General features: G+C 46.5%; 2 protein-coding genes across 2 annotated transcripts in view; both read left to right on the top strand.

Annotated features, from left to right (window-relative positions):
- LOC140704338 (uncharacterized) overlaps positions 1 to 15,317 on the top strand; it is a 41,687-nt gene that overhangs the window by 19,288 nt on the left and 7,082 nt on the right. Inside the window, exon 3 of the mRNA XM_078386765.1 lies at positions 4,580 to 4,722. Within this exon, the coding sequence (XP_078242891.1) occupies positions 4,580 to 4,722 (143 nt within the window). The remainder of the gene's footprint in view (positions 1 to 4,579; positions 4,723 to 15,317) is intronic.
- LOC144587342 (uncharacterized) lies at positions 3,343 to 13,074 on the top strand. Its single transcript, XM_078387400.1, has 3 exons — positions 3,343 to 3,546; positions 4,580 to 4,894; positions 6,189 to 13,074. Exon 3 carries the CDS (start codon positions 8,747 to 8,749, stop codon positions 12,278 to 12,280), a length of 3,534 nt encoding a protein of 1,177 aa, XP_078243526.1. The 5' UTR covers positions 3,343 to 3,546; positions 4,580 to 4,894; positions 6,189 to 8,746; the 3' UTR covers positions 12,281 to 13,074.

Consider the following 15,317-nt stretch of genomic DNA (forward strand, 5'->3'; position numbering starts at 1 on the left):
ATTTGGTCTCTAGTTCCTCTGCCTCTTCGGAATCCAGCTTGTACTTCTGGGAGTTCTTGGTCCACATACTGCTGAAGCCTACATGGCAGGATTTTGAGCATAACCTTGCTAGCGTGTGAAATGAGTGGAATTGTACGGTAGTTGGAGCATTGCTTGGCACTGCCTTTCTTTGGGATTGGGATGTAGACTGATCTTTTCCAATCCTCTGGCCACTGTTGGGTTTTCCAAACTTGCTGGCATATTGAATGTAGCACCTTAACAGCATCATCTTTCAAGATTTTAAATAGTTCAACTGGAATGCCATCACCTCCACTGGCCTTGTTGTTATCCAGGCTTTCTAAGGTCCACTTGACTTCACTCTCCAGGATGTCTGGCTCAAGGTCAGCAACTACATTGTCTGGGTTGTACGGGATATCCAAATCTTTCTGATATAATTCCTCTGTGTATTCTTGCCACCCCTTCTTGATGTCTTCTGCTTCTGTTAGGTCCCTCCCATTTTTATCCTTTATCATGTTCATCTTTGTGCAAAATGTTCCTCTAATATCTCCAATTTTCCTGAACAGATCTCTGGTTCTTCCTTTTCTGTTATTTTCCTCTATTTCTTTGCATTGTTTATTTAAGAAGGCCCTCTTGTCTCTCCTTGCTATTCTTTGGAAGTCTGCATTCAATTTTCTGTAACTTTCCCTATCTCCCTTGCATTTTGCTTCCCTTCTCCTCTCTGCTATTTCTAAGGCCTCATTGTACAGCCACTTTGCTTTCTTGCCTTTCCTTTTCTTTGGGATGGTTTTTGTTGCTGCCTCCTGGACAATGTTACGAGCCTCTATCCAAAATTCTTCAGGCACTCTGTCCACCAAATCGAGTTCCTTAAATCTGTTCTTTACTTCCACTGTGTATTCATAAGGGATTTGGTTTAGATTATACCTGAGTGGCCCAGTGGTTTTTCCTACTCTCTTCAGTTTAAGCTTGAATTTTGCTATGAGAAGCTGATGATCAGAGCCCCAGTCAGCTCCAGGTCTTGTTTTTGCTGACTGTATAGAGCTTCTCTATCTTTGGCTGCAGAGAATATAATCAATCTGATTTCGATATTGCCCATCTGGTGATTTCCATGTATAGAATCGCCTCTTGTGTTGTTGGAAAAGAGTGTGATGACCAGCTCATTCTCTTGACAAAACTCTATTAGCCTTTGTCCTGCTTCGTTCTGAACTCCAAGGCCAAACTTCCCTGTTGTTCCTTTTATCTCTTGGCTTCCTACTTTAGCATTCCAGTCCCCTAGAATGAGAAGAACATGAGAAGACTCGTGGTTACCTGGACTTAATGTGCTGTCTGCCTCGGCTTTAGAGGTTAAGACCAGCAATTTGAATTGTGCCTGGTAACGGATTGGCAGCCAGTGGAGCTGCTGTCACAGCGGGGGTGGGGTGGTGGTGGTGGTGGTTATGTGATCCGTGTAACCAGCCCCAGCCAACAATCTGGCTGCATTTTGGACCCATTGAAGTTTCCTGATACTTTACATCAGTAACCGCACATAGAGCACGTTGCAGTAATCCAGCCAGGACGTAACTAATCTGTGCATGTCCTGTAGGCATCCTTCAGCCTTGAGAAACTATGGTAACGTGCTCTGTATGGAGATCTTGGAACAGTGTCTTGTGTGGCTGAAGAGGCCAATTCGAGAGTGACAATCTCTTTCACATTGAAGACAAATATAATCTGTCCCCTGTCCAGCTCCCTGGTTTTGCTTGTTTTGGGACTGCCTCTTTGCCTCGGCCTGCTGTACAAGTGTCTCTTCAAATTGCGAGAGGCCATGATGCACCACCTGCCTCCAGGCTGAACGCTCAGATGTCAAGGTTTCCCATCTGTTGAGGTCCATTCCTAAGGCCTTCAGATCCCGCTTGCAGATGTCCTTGTAACGCAGCTGTGGTCTCCCTCGGGGGCGGCTTCCCTGGACTAATTCTCCATACAGGAGATCTTTTGGAATCCGACCATCAGCCATTCTCACGAAGTGCCAAACCCAACGTAGACAGCGCTGTTTCAATAATGTATACATGCTGAAAATTCCAGCTCATTCTAGGACTACTCTGTTTGGAACTTTGTCCTGCCAGGTGATACCAAAAATGCGTTGGAGACAACGCATATGGAAGGTGTTCCTCTCCTGCCATGCATAAAGGGTCCAGGACTCGCTGCAGTATAGGAGTGTGCTCAGGACACAGGCTCTATAGACCTGGATTTTGGTGTATGCCGTCAACTTCTTATTAAGCCATACTCTCTTTGTGAGTCTAGAGAACATGGTAGCTGCTTTCTCAATGTGTTTATCCAGCTCAACATCTAGGGAGAGGGTGTCAGAGATTGTTGAGCCATGGTACACAAATTCATGAACAACCTCCAATTCTTGCATGGAGATAGTAATAGAGGGAGGTGAGTCCACGCCCTGGCACATGACTTGTGTTTTCTTCAGGCTGATAGTTAGTCCAAAGTCTTGGCAGGCCTTGCTAAAACTATTTATGAGTTGTTGGAGGACAGGGGACAGATTGTATTTGTTTTCAGTGTGGAAGGAATTGCCACTCTCGAATTGGGCTTCTCAGCCACACTGGAGCACATTACCACAGTCTCTCAAGACTGAAGGATGCCTCCATGCCTACACACACTTCCCCGTGGTCTGAATAGGCTCCTTAGACGGACAAAGGACTAGGGGTGAGGGATAATCCCCACTTGGATACGTAGTGAAACGTTTCAAGCTAACAAGAAAAAAATCCAGTAGCCATGACTCAAGTTCCAGATTCTTATTCAGATCTTGTTTCGGAAACCTGAAACACCAGGAAGCCCATAGAAATCTTGGATCTGGTTTATTGTGTGTTAAGCATTGTTGATTTCAATGGGATAAGAGAGCAATCTTTTTTTTTCTTTCCTGTATCTGAATTTCTGGATTCACAAACAGCCCTCTCTGTCCTGATGAACTTGTTATAGTGGGAAGGGAAAAGAGGGTGCACCTCGGAATCAGCAGGGGAGGAGGAGGAAGAAGAAGGAGAAGAAGAGAGGCGCTCTAGGAATGAAGGCATCCCTTCCCTTCTTTCTTTGGTACTCTAGGAACGGAGACTCGATCATTTTATTTCCAAAGAGGCCCCAGAGAATATTTGGCTATTATTTCTTGGTTTCAACATCTTTCTCTCTGAAAGAGTTTTTTTTTAACGCAGAAAGGCTTTTGGAAAAATAAAAAATTAAAACAAATTCTCTTCCTATTCATTCCAAATAGCTGTCCTTCCTACTCTATTCCTTAATTCATTCCTAGAACGTCCCCATCGGAAGGCTAGACGAGAGGCAACGACCGGCCCCTCCCATCATTCCTAGAGAGTCCTCCTCCCCTGGAAGGACGTCAGAGAGAAAGGCAGAGTCCTTCCTAGAGAGGCATCCCAGGAAAGTGAGTGAGGTGGGGATGCTTCACTCCTAGAGTGTCCCCCTCAGGGAGAAGATGAGCCGTGGAGCGGAAGTGGGTCCTAGAGCGTCCTCACACACAGGCGGAAAACATTTCTTCCGCTTAAGGAGCCTCTTTAGAAGGTGGGAAGCCTCCAGGTGGGGAGGAAGGAAAAAGGGCTCCTGGTTAGGATTGGGGGGGGGGGCAGCGGTGTGTGTGGGGCGCTAGGAGGGACTTGGGGGGGTCGGTTGGCGGGTGGGGAGCCCTTGGAAGAGCCCAGGGCGTGGGCAAGAAGATGGGGGGAAGGGGTCTGGCTAAAGGAAGTCTGTCCTTCCCCTTCCCCCAATCATCATTATCCTCTCATCTTGGCAGGGGGGAATGAGAAGCCCTTGGGGCGTTTCTCCTCTGGACCCGTCTGTATTTCACTGCTTTTTATTCCCCCCCCCAACTTCTGGAGACCCCCCAAATGTGTGTGCGTGCGTGCGTGCGTGAGTGAGTGAGTGAAGGGGTTTTTCTCCTCTCCCTGCCATTCAAAGGTGGTCTTTAAAGCCACCCCTTTCTTCCTTCTCTTGAGGAGACCCTGCCAGGCTCAAAGGGGGGGGGGTATCTGGGCTGATGCAGGTCAGACAGAGGAGCTTCCCCCCCACTCTCCATCTTTTAATGCTCTGAAACCAGGCTTGAGGGAAGAGACTTCGGCGTGTGGGTCTCCTTGGACAGCCGAGGGGGGACCCCTTCCCCCGGGGAGGGTGATGTTCCCGGCGAGCCTTTCAAACTGGCCTGTTCTCTGGAGGAGGAAACCAGTTAGAAAGTTGAGTCTATCACAAAACATAACAAGATGGTTTAGGAAATATATTTCGAGAGGAAGCTGAGGCGTCTTAGCGCTGGGCGAACTGCACCGGACAGATTCCCACCTGTGGTTCCTCATTTGCTTTCTGTCATGGCACCATGGTTAAGCAGCCATCTGGCTTTGGCATCTTCTGCCTTTATTTTCAGAAGTTTGGGTGGTTTGATGGCAAATCACTCATCTTTGCCATCAGGGCAGCCATCTTCTTCCTGTTGTGATCGAAGGCAACTCCTATCAAACACAATTTTTGTAACTCCTGAAGGGATTCACATCAATAGTAAACCTGTGGGATATTCTCACGGGTAATCCTTTTTGTTTGTTTGTTTTTACAGAGAGTCTCCAGAGTCTCAACTTGTGTCACCCTCAGATCACCACCGGAAAGAGAGTCCTCGGAACGTCCTCCAGGCATTGCCTCTTCCACTTTGCTGTGGGTCTTGCCGGCCGGGTTGGCTGGTGCCTCCCAAGCTGGAGGGAGGTGAAGGCTGGTGGCCCACCGGATTTTCGATGTGTTGAGGATCCAACGTCTGAGAGGCAGAAAGATCCACATGCCCGGCTTTGGAGGCCAACGAAGAACACTCTCCTGTCAAGCAGCAGGCTTCTAATGACCTTAACGCGTTGGCACCTACTGTTCGGAGGTCCAGTGGCAGGTAAAAGGTTTCCATCTGAAAGTGTGCTCCTTTTGACACTTCAGTTGTTGTCCTAGAACTGGCTTTCCCCAAACAACCCACAAAGATTCAAGATTTTGTGTGTGTTTGTGTGTGATATGAGACAGCTACAGATATTTCATCTCTCAGTATAGAAAATTATGGAAATAAGGTACATATTACAAGGTTGAGAAGTGTTCTTCTTAAGCAGAGAGGTTGAATCACAGAATTGTTGAGCTGGAGAAGACCCCAAGCTTTGTCAAGCCCAGCTCCCTTGTTGGCCTGGCGTCCTCCAATCATCGCCTCTTGGCCCCTTTCCTACCGCAAGAAGAACCAAAAGGCCGGTTGGGGAGATGTCAGGAGTGGCTTCTCTGCCCCCTTTGAACTCTGTGGGTCCTCTTTCTTTCCCGCCCTGATGGTGAGGCTGTTCTCCCTTGGGTTCTCTCTGTGCCGTCAGTGTCCCAAGAGCCTGTTTGGTAAAAGGGAAAGGCAGTGTGGTGTAGCAGATGGAGTGTCAGGCTAGGAATCGGGAGACATGGGTTCAAATTCCACCTTAACCAGAGAAGCTCACTGGGAAGGTTTGCAAGGATAAATAACTCTTCACATATGTCCCATAAAGGTTCCTGTAAGGTGGAAGAGATAAGCCGAAACATAGAAGAAAATAAAGTATTATTGGGCACTATTGTATCAGATTGTTGTTTGTTCAGGGAAGACCTGTCTAAACAGCCAGGTTTTAGTTTTTGAAAGGGCCGAGTGAAGGGGCCGGCTGGGCTTTGGGTAGAAGAGAGTTCCATAATTGTGGGGCTCTCGCCGAGAAGGCCCTATATCTGGTGGTTGTTTTCTGGGCCTCTCTCAGGGTCAGAACTCTGCCGCCCTGCCCGGGGCCGAGCTTATAGGATGGGCAGACCTAACTGGGAGGAGGCACTTGGGCAGATATCAAGGTCCGCGTGAAATGGGGAGACATGGAGAGCCCTAAGGAAAGGAGGCAGCCAACTTGTGACAGGTAGCTTATGTACGTAGTTGGTTCTAGCTTTTTTTTAAAAAAAAAAAGAAGCCAAAGTGGTTTGTTAGTTTTGCACCCCCAGATGTTCTTGAATGAGAGCTCTGAAAATGCCTAGATAGCACCGCTTGTGGTGAAGGCTTCCAAGCATTTGTGTCCAAGGGCATCTGGGGACCGAAAGTTGGAAACCACTGGGATGATCAGAGGGATTCGTCATGGGAAGCAGCCATGGATTTGTTGCAGGTCTCTCTATGTGTGAACCAATCTCTCTCTCTCTCTCTCTCTCTCTCTCTCCAGAGAGCTGGAGCAGCCTGTGGTTCACACAGGCATCCTATGTCTTATCCTGGAGCAGAGAGAGTGATGGCCTGGCCCTCCAGATATTTTGAATTCCGGTTCCCGGAAGCCTTGGCCCCATGGCGGATGGTCGGGGGGTTGTAGTCAAAAAAGGACCTGAAGAGTCAAGGGTTCCCTAACCCACCCTGGCAGATGTCTGCCACGACCCTTTGGGGACCTGCATTTATGATTTTCTATCCTAGGCCTGAGGAAGAGATTTTTATCCATGTCTTTTGGGGCGGGGAGCATGCCAGCCATTGCATGAAGGCACAGGGACACCCCCCTCACCCACCCTTATGATTCTGGTTCCCATTCATAGAGAACCCTTGGTTCATGCATGGGGTGGGGGTGGAAAGAGCCATTCTGCCTCTTTGTCCCCCTTCCTCTTCCAAGGAAGGGTGTGGAAAGACCTTCTTGTTGTTTAGTCGTTAAGTCGTGTCCGACTCTTCGTGACCCCATGGACCAGAGCACACCAGACCCTCCTGTCTTCCACTGCCTCCTGGAGTTGGGTCAGATTCATGTTGGTCGCTTCAGTGACCTTGTCCAGCCATCTCGTCCTCTGTCGTCCCCTTCTCCTCTTGCCGTCACACTTTCCCAAGATCAGGGTCTTTTCCAGGGAGTCTTCTCATGAGATGGCCAAAGTATTGGAACCTCAGCTTCAGGATCTGTCCTTCCAGTGAGCACTCAGGGTTGATTTCCTTCAAAATGGATAGGTTTGTTCTCCTTGCAGTCCAGGGGACTCTCAAGAGTCTCCTCCAGCACCACAATTCAAAAGCATCCATTCTCCGGTGGTCAGCCTTCTGGAACAGATCGTGAAGCGGTCATTGTGCAAGCACCTAGAAAACAAGGCAATCATAACTAGAAGCCAACATGGATTTGTCAAGAACAAATCCTGCCAAGCTAATTTGATTTCATTTTTTGATCAGGTCACCTCCCTGATAGACAGAGGGAATGCTGTAAACGTAGTATATCTTGACTTCAGCAAAGCGTTTGACCAAGTGCCCCATGATCTCTTGATTAGCAAGCTAACTAGGTGTGGGCTGGATAGATCAAGGGTCAGGTGGATACACAATTGGCTACAGAATTGTACTCAGAGGGTGATGATGAATGGCTCCTTCTCTAACTGGTAGGACGTCACAAATGGGGTTCCCAAAGGCTCAGTCCTGGGCCCGGTGCTCTTCAATATTTTTATTATTGACTTGGATGACAGAGAGCAGGGGAATGCTTGTCGAATTTGCAGATTATACCACATTGGGCGGAATAGCTAATACCCTAGAAGGCAGAAACAAAATTCAAAATGACCTTCATAGGATGGACAACCTTAGCCAAATGAAGTTCAACAGGGATAAGTGCAAAGTCCTGCACCTTGGAAAAAGAAACCAATGGCACAGTGACAAGATGGGGGATACATGGCTCAGCAAAACTACAGTACGAGCCAGAAGTATCTTGGAATTGTCGTAATATGAGCCAACCGTGTGATGTGGCAACAAAAAAAGCCAATGCTATTTTAGGCTGCATTAATAGAAGTATAGTTCCTAGATCCTGTGAGGCGCTAGTGTTACATACAGCACTGATGTTACCTGTCTGTCATGGGTTTGGAGGGAAAGTTCCATCCTATGGGGAGTGGAAGGCGGGACATCAGGAGGAGGGGCTGTACTGTGTATATATATGTGAAGCCTGTGTGGTGAAGTTGAGACGCTGGGATGTGAAGAAGCAGCAGCTGGGAAGAAGAAGCTGGTGTGGGAGTCTGTGTGTCAGACAGGGTACTACTGTGTGTCAGAGTACCAACCTGATAGGTTCAGGTGTCTGTTGGTTAGCCAGAACTGATAGGTTCAGGGTCTGTGCTTCAAGTTAAGGGTTCTGTGTGAACCAAACTGTATGTATGTATGAGTGAAACTAAGCCACGTTACTATATCTTATTCACCTGATCGTTTTATTTTCCCTGTGTGTTGTATTTAAATAAACCTTATTCTTTTATTTGTTTAAAAATCCATCCCTGGTCTGTGTGACTTCTTACAGGGAATGGTTGGTGGCAGCTTAGTTAACGTGTGGCAGATCCCAGTAGGTCTGGGTTTGTCACATTGATTGGTGTCCAGCGTGTGGGATACGACTGGTCCAGTTGTCCAGCGGTCCAGCAAAGCCTTGGCAAGTGTGCCCAGAGCAAGGGGGGTCTAGTCAGGGACAATCTGAGAGCACGTAGGTAATCTTCTAGGTGTACCTCACGGGGGGGTGCACTAGTAGAAGAACGTGTAACCTCAGATTGGGGACTAGATTAGGGTGCTCTGAGGCAGCCTGTTTTTGGCGGGAAAAAAGCTGAGGCAAAACTGTAAAGTAGAAGTGATTTAGCCTGCCTGCTGAGAGGCCCAGCAGAGGGGGGTAGACTCTAACTCGCTACAGTTGCAAGTAGTGCTGAAGGACAGCAGCAATCTATAGGGAAAGCTGGTTCTGAGGCAAAAGAAAAAAAAGTGGTCGTTTTATTTTGAGGCTTGACTTTTTAAAGCAGCCTGTTCTGAGGGGGGATTATGCCCTTGACTCGAAGCCAAATGGCAGAAATGGGTGAAGTGAAAGACCCCCAGGTAGACCAAGGTTCTGAGGATGAATTTGGCTCAGTGCAGGGTGACAGCACAGGAGAGCAGAACCCAGAACTCAGAAAATTGCTCCTAGCCCAACAGCATGAACTGAGGGTGAGGGAAATGGAGGAAAGATTAGAGAGAGAAAGAATGGAGGAAAGAGAAAAACAAAGGCAATTTGAAATAGAGAGAATGGAAAGAGCAGAAAGATTGGAGAGAGAGAAAATGGTGTTTGAATTAAGAAAATTAGAAATGATGAACCAGAACAATAATAACAATAGGGATTCTGAGGGAGGCCAATTGTCTAAAGCTGACCTGAAGAAATTCCCTGTGTACCACAAGGGAGATTGTCCTGAGGTGTTCTTTTCCTTAGTGGAAAGAGCGTTTGTGGACTTCTCAGTGAGGGAAACTGAGAAGATGACCATCATGCGATCTTTAATCAGTGGTAGCCTGGCCGAAGTCTATGCCGAGATGCCTGAGGAACTGATGAAAGATTTTGCAGAGTTTAAAAAACTGGTGTTTGCCAGACATGGGATAAATGCGGAGCAGCTGAGGCAAAGATTCAGGTCAATCACCAAGAAACCAGAGCAGACTTTTACCCAAGTGGGGGCTCAATTGGTGAGGCTGCTAGAGAAATGGCTATCTCAGGAGGGGACAGAGACCTTTCAGCAGCTCAAAGACGTGATAGCGCTGGAACAGTTCTATTCAGTCCTGCATGGGGAACTGAAATTCCAGGTGAGGGAAAGGAAACCAAAATCTGTGGCAGAAGCAGCCGAGATCGCAGATTTTATTTACCAGATAAGAAAGCCCTTAGGTGAGGAGAAATCTGTAGGAAAATCCAAAGAAACCTACAGCAAGTACTCTCAGGGACCAGGGAAAAGCCAGCAAGGGGGAGGGGCCCATGGTGCAGGGAAGCCCTCAGAAATGAAACCAAGACCTCAGATTTTGGAGGGAAAACCAAAACAAGATGAGAGAGAATCAAAATACACCAGAAAATGTTATTTCTGTCAGGGAAAGGGCCATCTAATCTCAGAGTGTGAGAAATTAAAGCAGTTAAAAGGAATTGTGCCTCAGGATTCGAGTGGAACCAAGCCAAAAGCTGTGTTCTGTGTCCAGGAAGAGCAAGGCTCATTGTCACTGAGGGAGCCTGTTGCCATGGCTACTCAATCTGGAACAGCTACATCTGCTGATCAGGCTGAGGAAAATGGTCCTCTTGTGGAGGTCAAGCGATGCTTGCTCGTGAGAACAGATTCTCAGTTGTTTGAGACAGCAGGGGTGGACGTAGGAATACTTGGCCATCAGTATCGGGGGCTGCGGGACACTTGTTCCCAGGTGACCCTGTGCCATCCAGATATTATTCCTAGGGAGTATGTAATCCCAAATGAGAGCATGAAGGTGGCAGGGATTGAGGGGCAGGTGATCTCTCTGCCAGTAGCGGAGGTACCTGTGAACTTTCAAGGCTGGAGGGGAGTTTGGCGGCTAGCAATTTCATCGACTCTGCCAGCAGCCGTGCTCGTGGGAAATGACCTGGCTGAACATGTGAAACGGGTGCTAGTGATTACACGCTCACAAGCCACCACGGGGACAGTTCAAGGGGGTAATGATGAGCCAGAGACGGAAGCAGAGGGGAGTTCAGAAGCTGTGGTGGAAACCTTAACCACAGACAGCAGATTTGGACAAGAGCAAAAGGCAGACGCCACTCTCCAAAAGTGTTTTGAACAGGTGACTGATGCCCAGCTAACACCTGAAACCCCAGTGAGATTTCTGGAGAAAAAGGGGATTTTATATAGAGAGACCCTGAGGAATATCTCAAAAGGGGGAGATGGGATCAGAAGTCAGCTGGTGGTACCTGAAAAGTATCACCCCATGATCTTACAAAGGGGGCACTCTGACATGTTTGCTGCACACTTAGGGGTGAACAAAACACAGCAGAGAATCACACAGAATTTTTACTGGCCTGACATAGGGAAGCAGATCAGGGAGTTCTGTAAACAATGTGATGTGTGTCAAAGGCAGGGGAATAGCCGCGACAGGACCAAAGCGAAGTTGTGCCCTTTGCCTGTGATTGACACTCCGTTCAAATGCATAGGGGTGGATATTGTGGGACCTTTGCCCAAGGCCACAAAGAGGGGGAACAGGTTCATTCTCACCATTGTGGACCATGCCACGAGGTACCCTGAAGCCATACCCTTGACTAACATTGAAACTAACACAGTGGCAGATGCTTTGGTGGGGTATATGTCCAGGATGGGATTTGCCTCAGAAATAATCACAGATTTGGGAGCATCGTTCACATCGAAGCTCATGAAACGCTTATGGCAAATCTGTGGAATTAAGCACAAGGAAACCACTGCCTATCATCCTGAAAGTAATGGGTTAACTGAGAAGTTCAATGGGACTCTAATGCGCATGATTAGGGCTTACTTGGCAGAGAATCCAAACAATTGGGACCAGAAGCTGCAATCCCTTTTGTTTGCTTATCGATCAGTGCCACAAGCCAGTACCGGGTTCAGTCCGTTTGAACTTTTATTTGGGAGAAGGGTGAAAGGGCCCCTTGATTTGATCAAACAAAATTGGGAGCAGATCACCCAGGATGACCCACAAGACGTGGTGACATACATAGACACCTTAAGGAATGACCTAAAGAGAAACCTAGAGCTAGCAGCAGAGACCCTGCAAGCTCAAAAGGTCAGAAAGAAAGCTTGGGATGACCAGAACGCCAGGGGGAGGCACTTTAACCCAGGGGAGGAAGTGCTTTGGCCTAGGCTCTGCAAAAAGAACAAACTGCAGCTGGGTAGCCCAGAAATAAAATACTTGGGTCACATGGTAGGGGGAGGAGTGATAAAACCCCTGGAGGCCAAAATAGAAGCTGTTCGTGATTGGCCCAGACCCAACACCAAGAAAAAAGTCAAATCATTTCTTGGGTTGGTGGGCTACTACAGAAAGTTCATCCCGAGGTTTGGCGAGATAGCGACTCCGCTGACCGATCTGACGAGGAAGAAGACTGATGACCGCATCCCGTGGACCAGCGACTGTGAGGAGGCGTTCCAGAGGTTGAAGCAGGCGCTCATCAACTATCCAGTGCTGCGTGCTCCAGACTTCGACCGGGAGTTCATCATCTACACCGATGCATCTAACAGCGGGGTAGGAGCGGTTCTGTGCCAGGAGGATGAGAATGGTGACCAGCATCCAGTGTCCTACCTGAGTAGGAAACTGCAAAAAGGTGAGAGACATTTGGCAACCGTGGAGAAGGAGTGTTTGGCCATAGTCTACGCGATCCAGAAGGCCAAGCCTTACATCTGGGGAAGACATTTTGTTCTGTGCACTGACCATTCACCACTGCAATGGTTAAAGACAATGAAAACCCACAATAGCAAACTTATGAGGTGGGCTTTAAACTTACAGGACTATGACTTTGAAGTGAAGGTGGTCAGAGGGTCAGTGAACTGTGTTGCTGACGCCTTGTCAAGAAGACCTGAAGATTGAAGACGGCGAAAGAACATGGACTATGTATATATATTGATGACAAAAGGTTAAATGTACCTGGTTTTTTTTGAATTTGGTTTGTATGAATAAAGGTAAATTGATGTAATGTATATGGTAAATGTTTAAATGCCTAATTGATATGGTTAACTTAGAATGTAAGTATAAGTAAGTATGATATTGTATGTATAACTGTTGTTGTGTGTTTTATCCAGGTTGTTTTTTGGGAAAAAGCACCTTAGCTTTCCCCCTACAAAACAACTTATAAAGAGGGGAGGTGTTACATACAGCACTGATGTTACCTGTCTGTCATGGGTTTGGAGGGAAAGTTCCATCCTATGGGGAGTGGAAGGCGGGACATCAGGAGGAGGGGCTGTACTGTGTATATATATGTGAAGCCTGTGTGGTGAAGTTGAGACGCTGGGATGTGAAGAAGCAGCAGCTGGGAAGAAGAAGCTGGTGTGGGAGTCTGTGTGTCAGACAGGGTACTACTGTGTGTCAGAGTACCAACCTGATAGGTTCAGGTGTCTGTTGGTTAGCCAGAACTGATAGGTTCAGGGTCTGTGCTTCAAGTTAAGGGTTCTGTGTGAACCAAACTGTATGTATGTATGAGTGAAACTAAGCCACGTTACTATATCTTATTCACCTGATCGTTTTATTTTCCCTGTGTGTTGTATTTAAATAAACCTTATTCTTTTATTTGTTTAAAAATCCATCCCTGGTCTGTGTGACTTCTTACAGGGAATGGTTGGTGGCAGCTTAGTTAACGTGTGGCAGATCCCAGTAGGTCTGGGTTTGTCACACTAGTCCCCCTCTATTCAGCATTGGTTAGGCCTCACCTTGAGGATTGTGTCCAGTTCTGGACACCCCACTTCAAGAAGGATCATCTTGATCTTGATCATCCCAATTCTTGATCAAAATCAGCTCAGGTTATGGGAAGCCAGATTTCTGCTCAATATCAAGATAAACTTGGACAACCATCTGTCAGATTTACATTGATTTTGAATCCTGCACTAAGCGTATGGTTGGATTCGGTTGCCTTACATCCCCTTTCCAAGTCAGTTATTCTATGAGCCTACGATTTTACGTGTTGTGAAAAAGAATTCTCTGCTATGCTGAAAGCTAAGAAAGTAAGTTTTAAAAATACTTTTGTTCTGTTACCCACTGCTTGAGAGGTAAGTGTGGTACAGTGGATAGCGCGACAGACTAGGAGGACTTTGGACAGACCAAGGTTCAAATCCCTGCTCAGCCAAGGAAATGCCCTTGGGGCTCTCTTGTGCCTTGGTCCCTTCCTGCCCCTCCTCTCTCTTGTGTGCCTTCTTCCTTGAAGAAGGGCCATTTTTCCCAAGATGGAGATGGCCTGAGCACATGTTTATCTGACGGTTCCCTTTCTCTCTACATCCACACTTCCCTCCAGGCCATCCAGCTTTAGGGGGTGGTTCACCCCTAATTCATCAAAGCTAAAGAAACTTGCCTAGAATATGTAAGACAAACAACCTTCCATTTTTCATTCAAAGGCTACATTTTGACTTTTGCTACTGAAATACTAAAGTCTGTACAGTGGGCTCTTGACTTAAGAACGGCTCGAGTTAAGAACATTTTGACTTAAGTACCACTCTCATAGGAAAATATTGACTTGACTTACATACTTAGATTTGAGTTAAGAACTGAAAAAAACCCACGTGGGAGGCAGGGAAAGTGCAAAATGTGAACTTTCAGTTAACTGTTGGCCAGTGAAAAGGGTGCCTGTCTGCTTCCTCACTCCTCCCAGCGTTTAGAGAGTGGATTGGGAGACAGTCTTCAGACTGCCTGGTACTGTACTGTCTGGACTGTATTTTCCCTGCCTTCCCTGAACCTTTCTTGACCTAAAAAAAAAAGAAACAATATATCCCCCTCCAGTGGTCGAAGGCGGAATAGCAGCTTCCCATTAGTTTCTATGGACAGAAAAAAGCAGATATGGATCAAATGGTTTTCAATGCATTCCTATGGGAAATGCAGATTTGACCTGAGAACTTTTTGACTTGAGAACCGCCTTCCAATACAGATTAAGTTCTCAAGTCAAGACCCCACTGTATTTAATAAACCTAAAGTTATTGCAAGGTCACTCCATCTTTTTGAGTTAATTTAGCTCATTGAAGATAATGGGTCAGAACACAAGATAGTCTCTAACCACTGGGAGAGTGGAATTCCTTAAATATCTCATATACATTGAATATCTCATATACATTGAAACCCCTGTAAGTCAGTTCTGACTTATACAGCTTTGAACTCACTACTTAGGTTGCACATTTATATATATATATATACGATTGAAATTTCCCAAAATCATGTGTAAGAGTTCCCAGCAATGGATATTTACATTTCTAGTTCTAAAACCTATGCAAAGTTGCCCCGTCTCAATAATTAAATATGGAATAATTTTCTTCCTTTGACTGCCTAGAGTTTCTTCTTTTACTTTTTTCTGTAGTACTATCTGTCCTGTTTCACTGTATCAAACTGTATCTAAACCCCTTGAGGATGCCTCCAAAATTTAGCCATGACTAGTCTGGCTATCTAACAAGTAGCTTATAAAAGATTTAAAAAGTACATTTGCATTATTATTATTTACATAAGGTGATCAAAATTCTAACTCTGCAGATTGGATTATGGATGGCCAGTAATCCTTTTTTATTTATTGAATACTGTGCCCTCTTAAACCTGGAACATGAGCCTCTTGCTTCAGGAATTCCTTCAATGAAAAGGTGAGTAAAGGGATTAAAGTCCTCATCTATAAATGGTTCTATTGGTGGTATCAAATGGCCCTTAAACTGGGTTGACTTCATGGATTTTTTTTTAACCATGTTGACCCTCTTCCCGATTTTAGGGCCCCAATCGTGTTCCTACACGACACGGAATCCCAGCAGAGGGGCCCGTTTCTAAATCCAGAAGACAAGAACGTAATTTTGATCATTACTTCCTTGATGCCATGTAACGAATCAGATGCCAGATTCCCCTAGTGCAGCAATGGCGAACCTATGGTAGATGGGCCACAGCTGGCATG

Source organism: Pogona vitticeps, chromosome 2, assembly GCF_051106095.1.
Source record: "Pogona vitticeps strain Pit_001003342236 chromosome 2, PviZW2.1, whole genome shotgun sequence".
In the NCBI taxonomy this organism is placed as follows: Eukaryota; Metazoa; Chordata; class Lepidosauria; order Squamata; family Agamidae; genus Pogona; species Pogona vitticeps.

What these genes read in the sequence shown, in the direction of transcription:
- LOC144587342 (XM_078387400.1), top strand. Translation starts at nt 8,747, where the DNA reads ATGCCCTTGACTCGAAGCCAAATGGCAGAAATGGGTGAAGTGAAAGAC.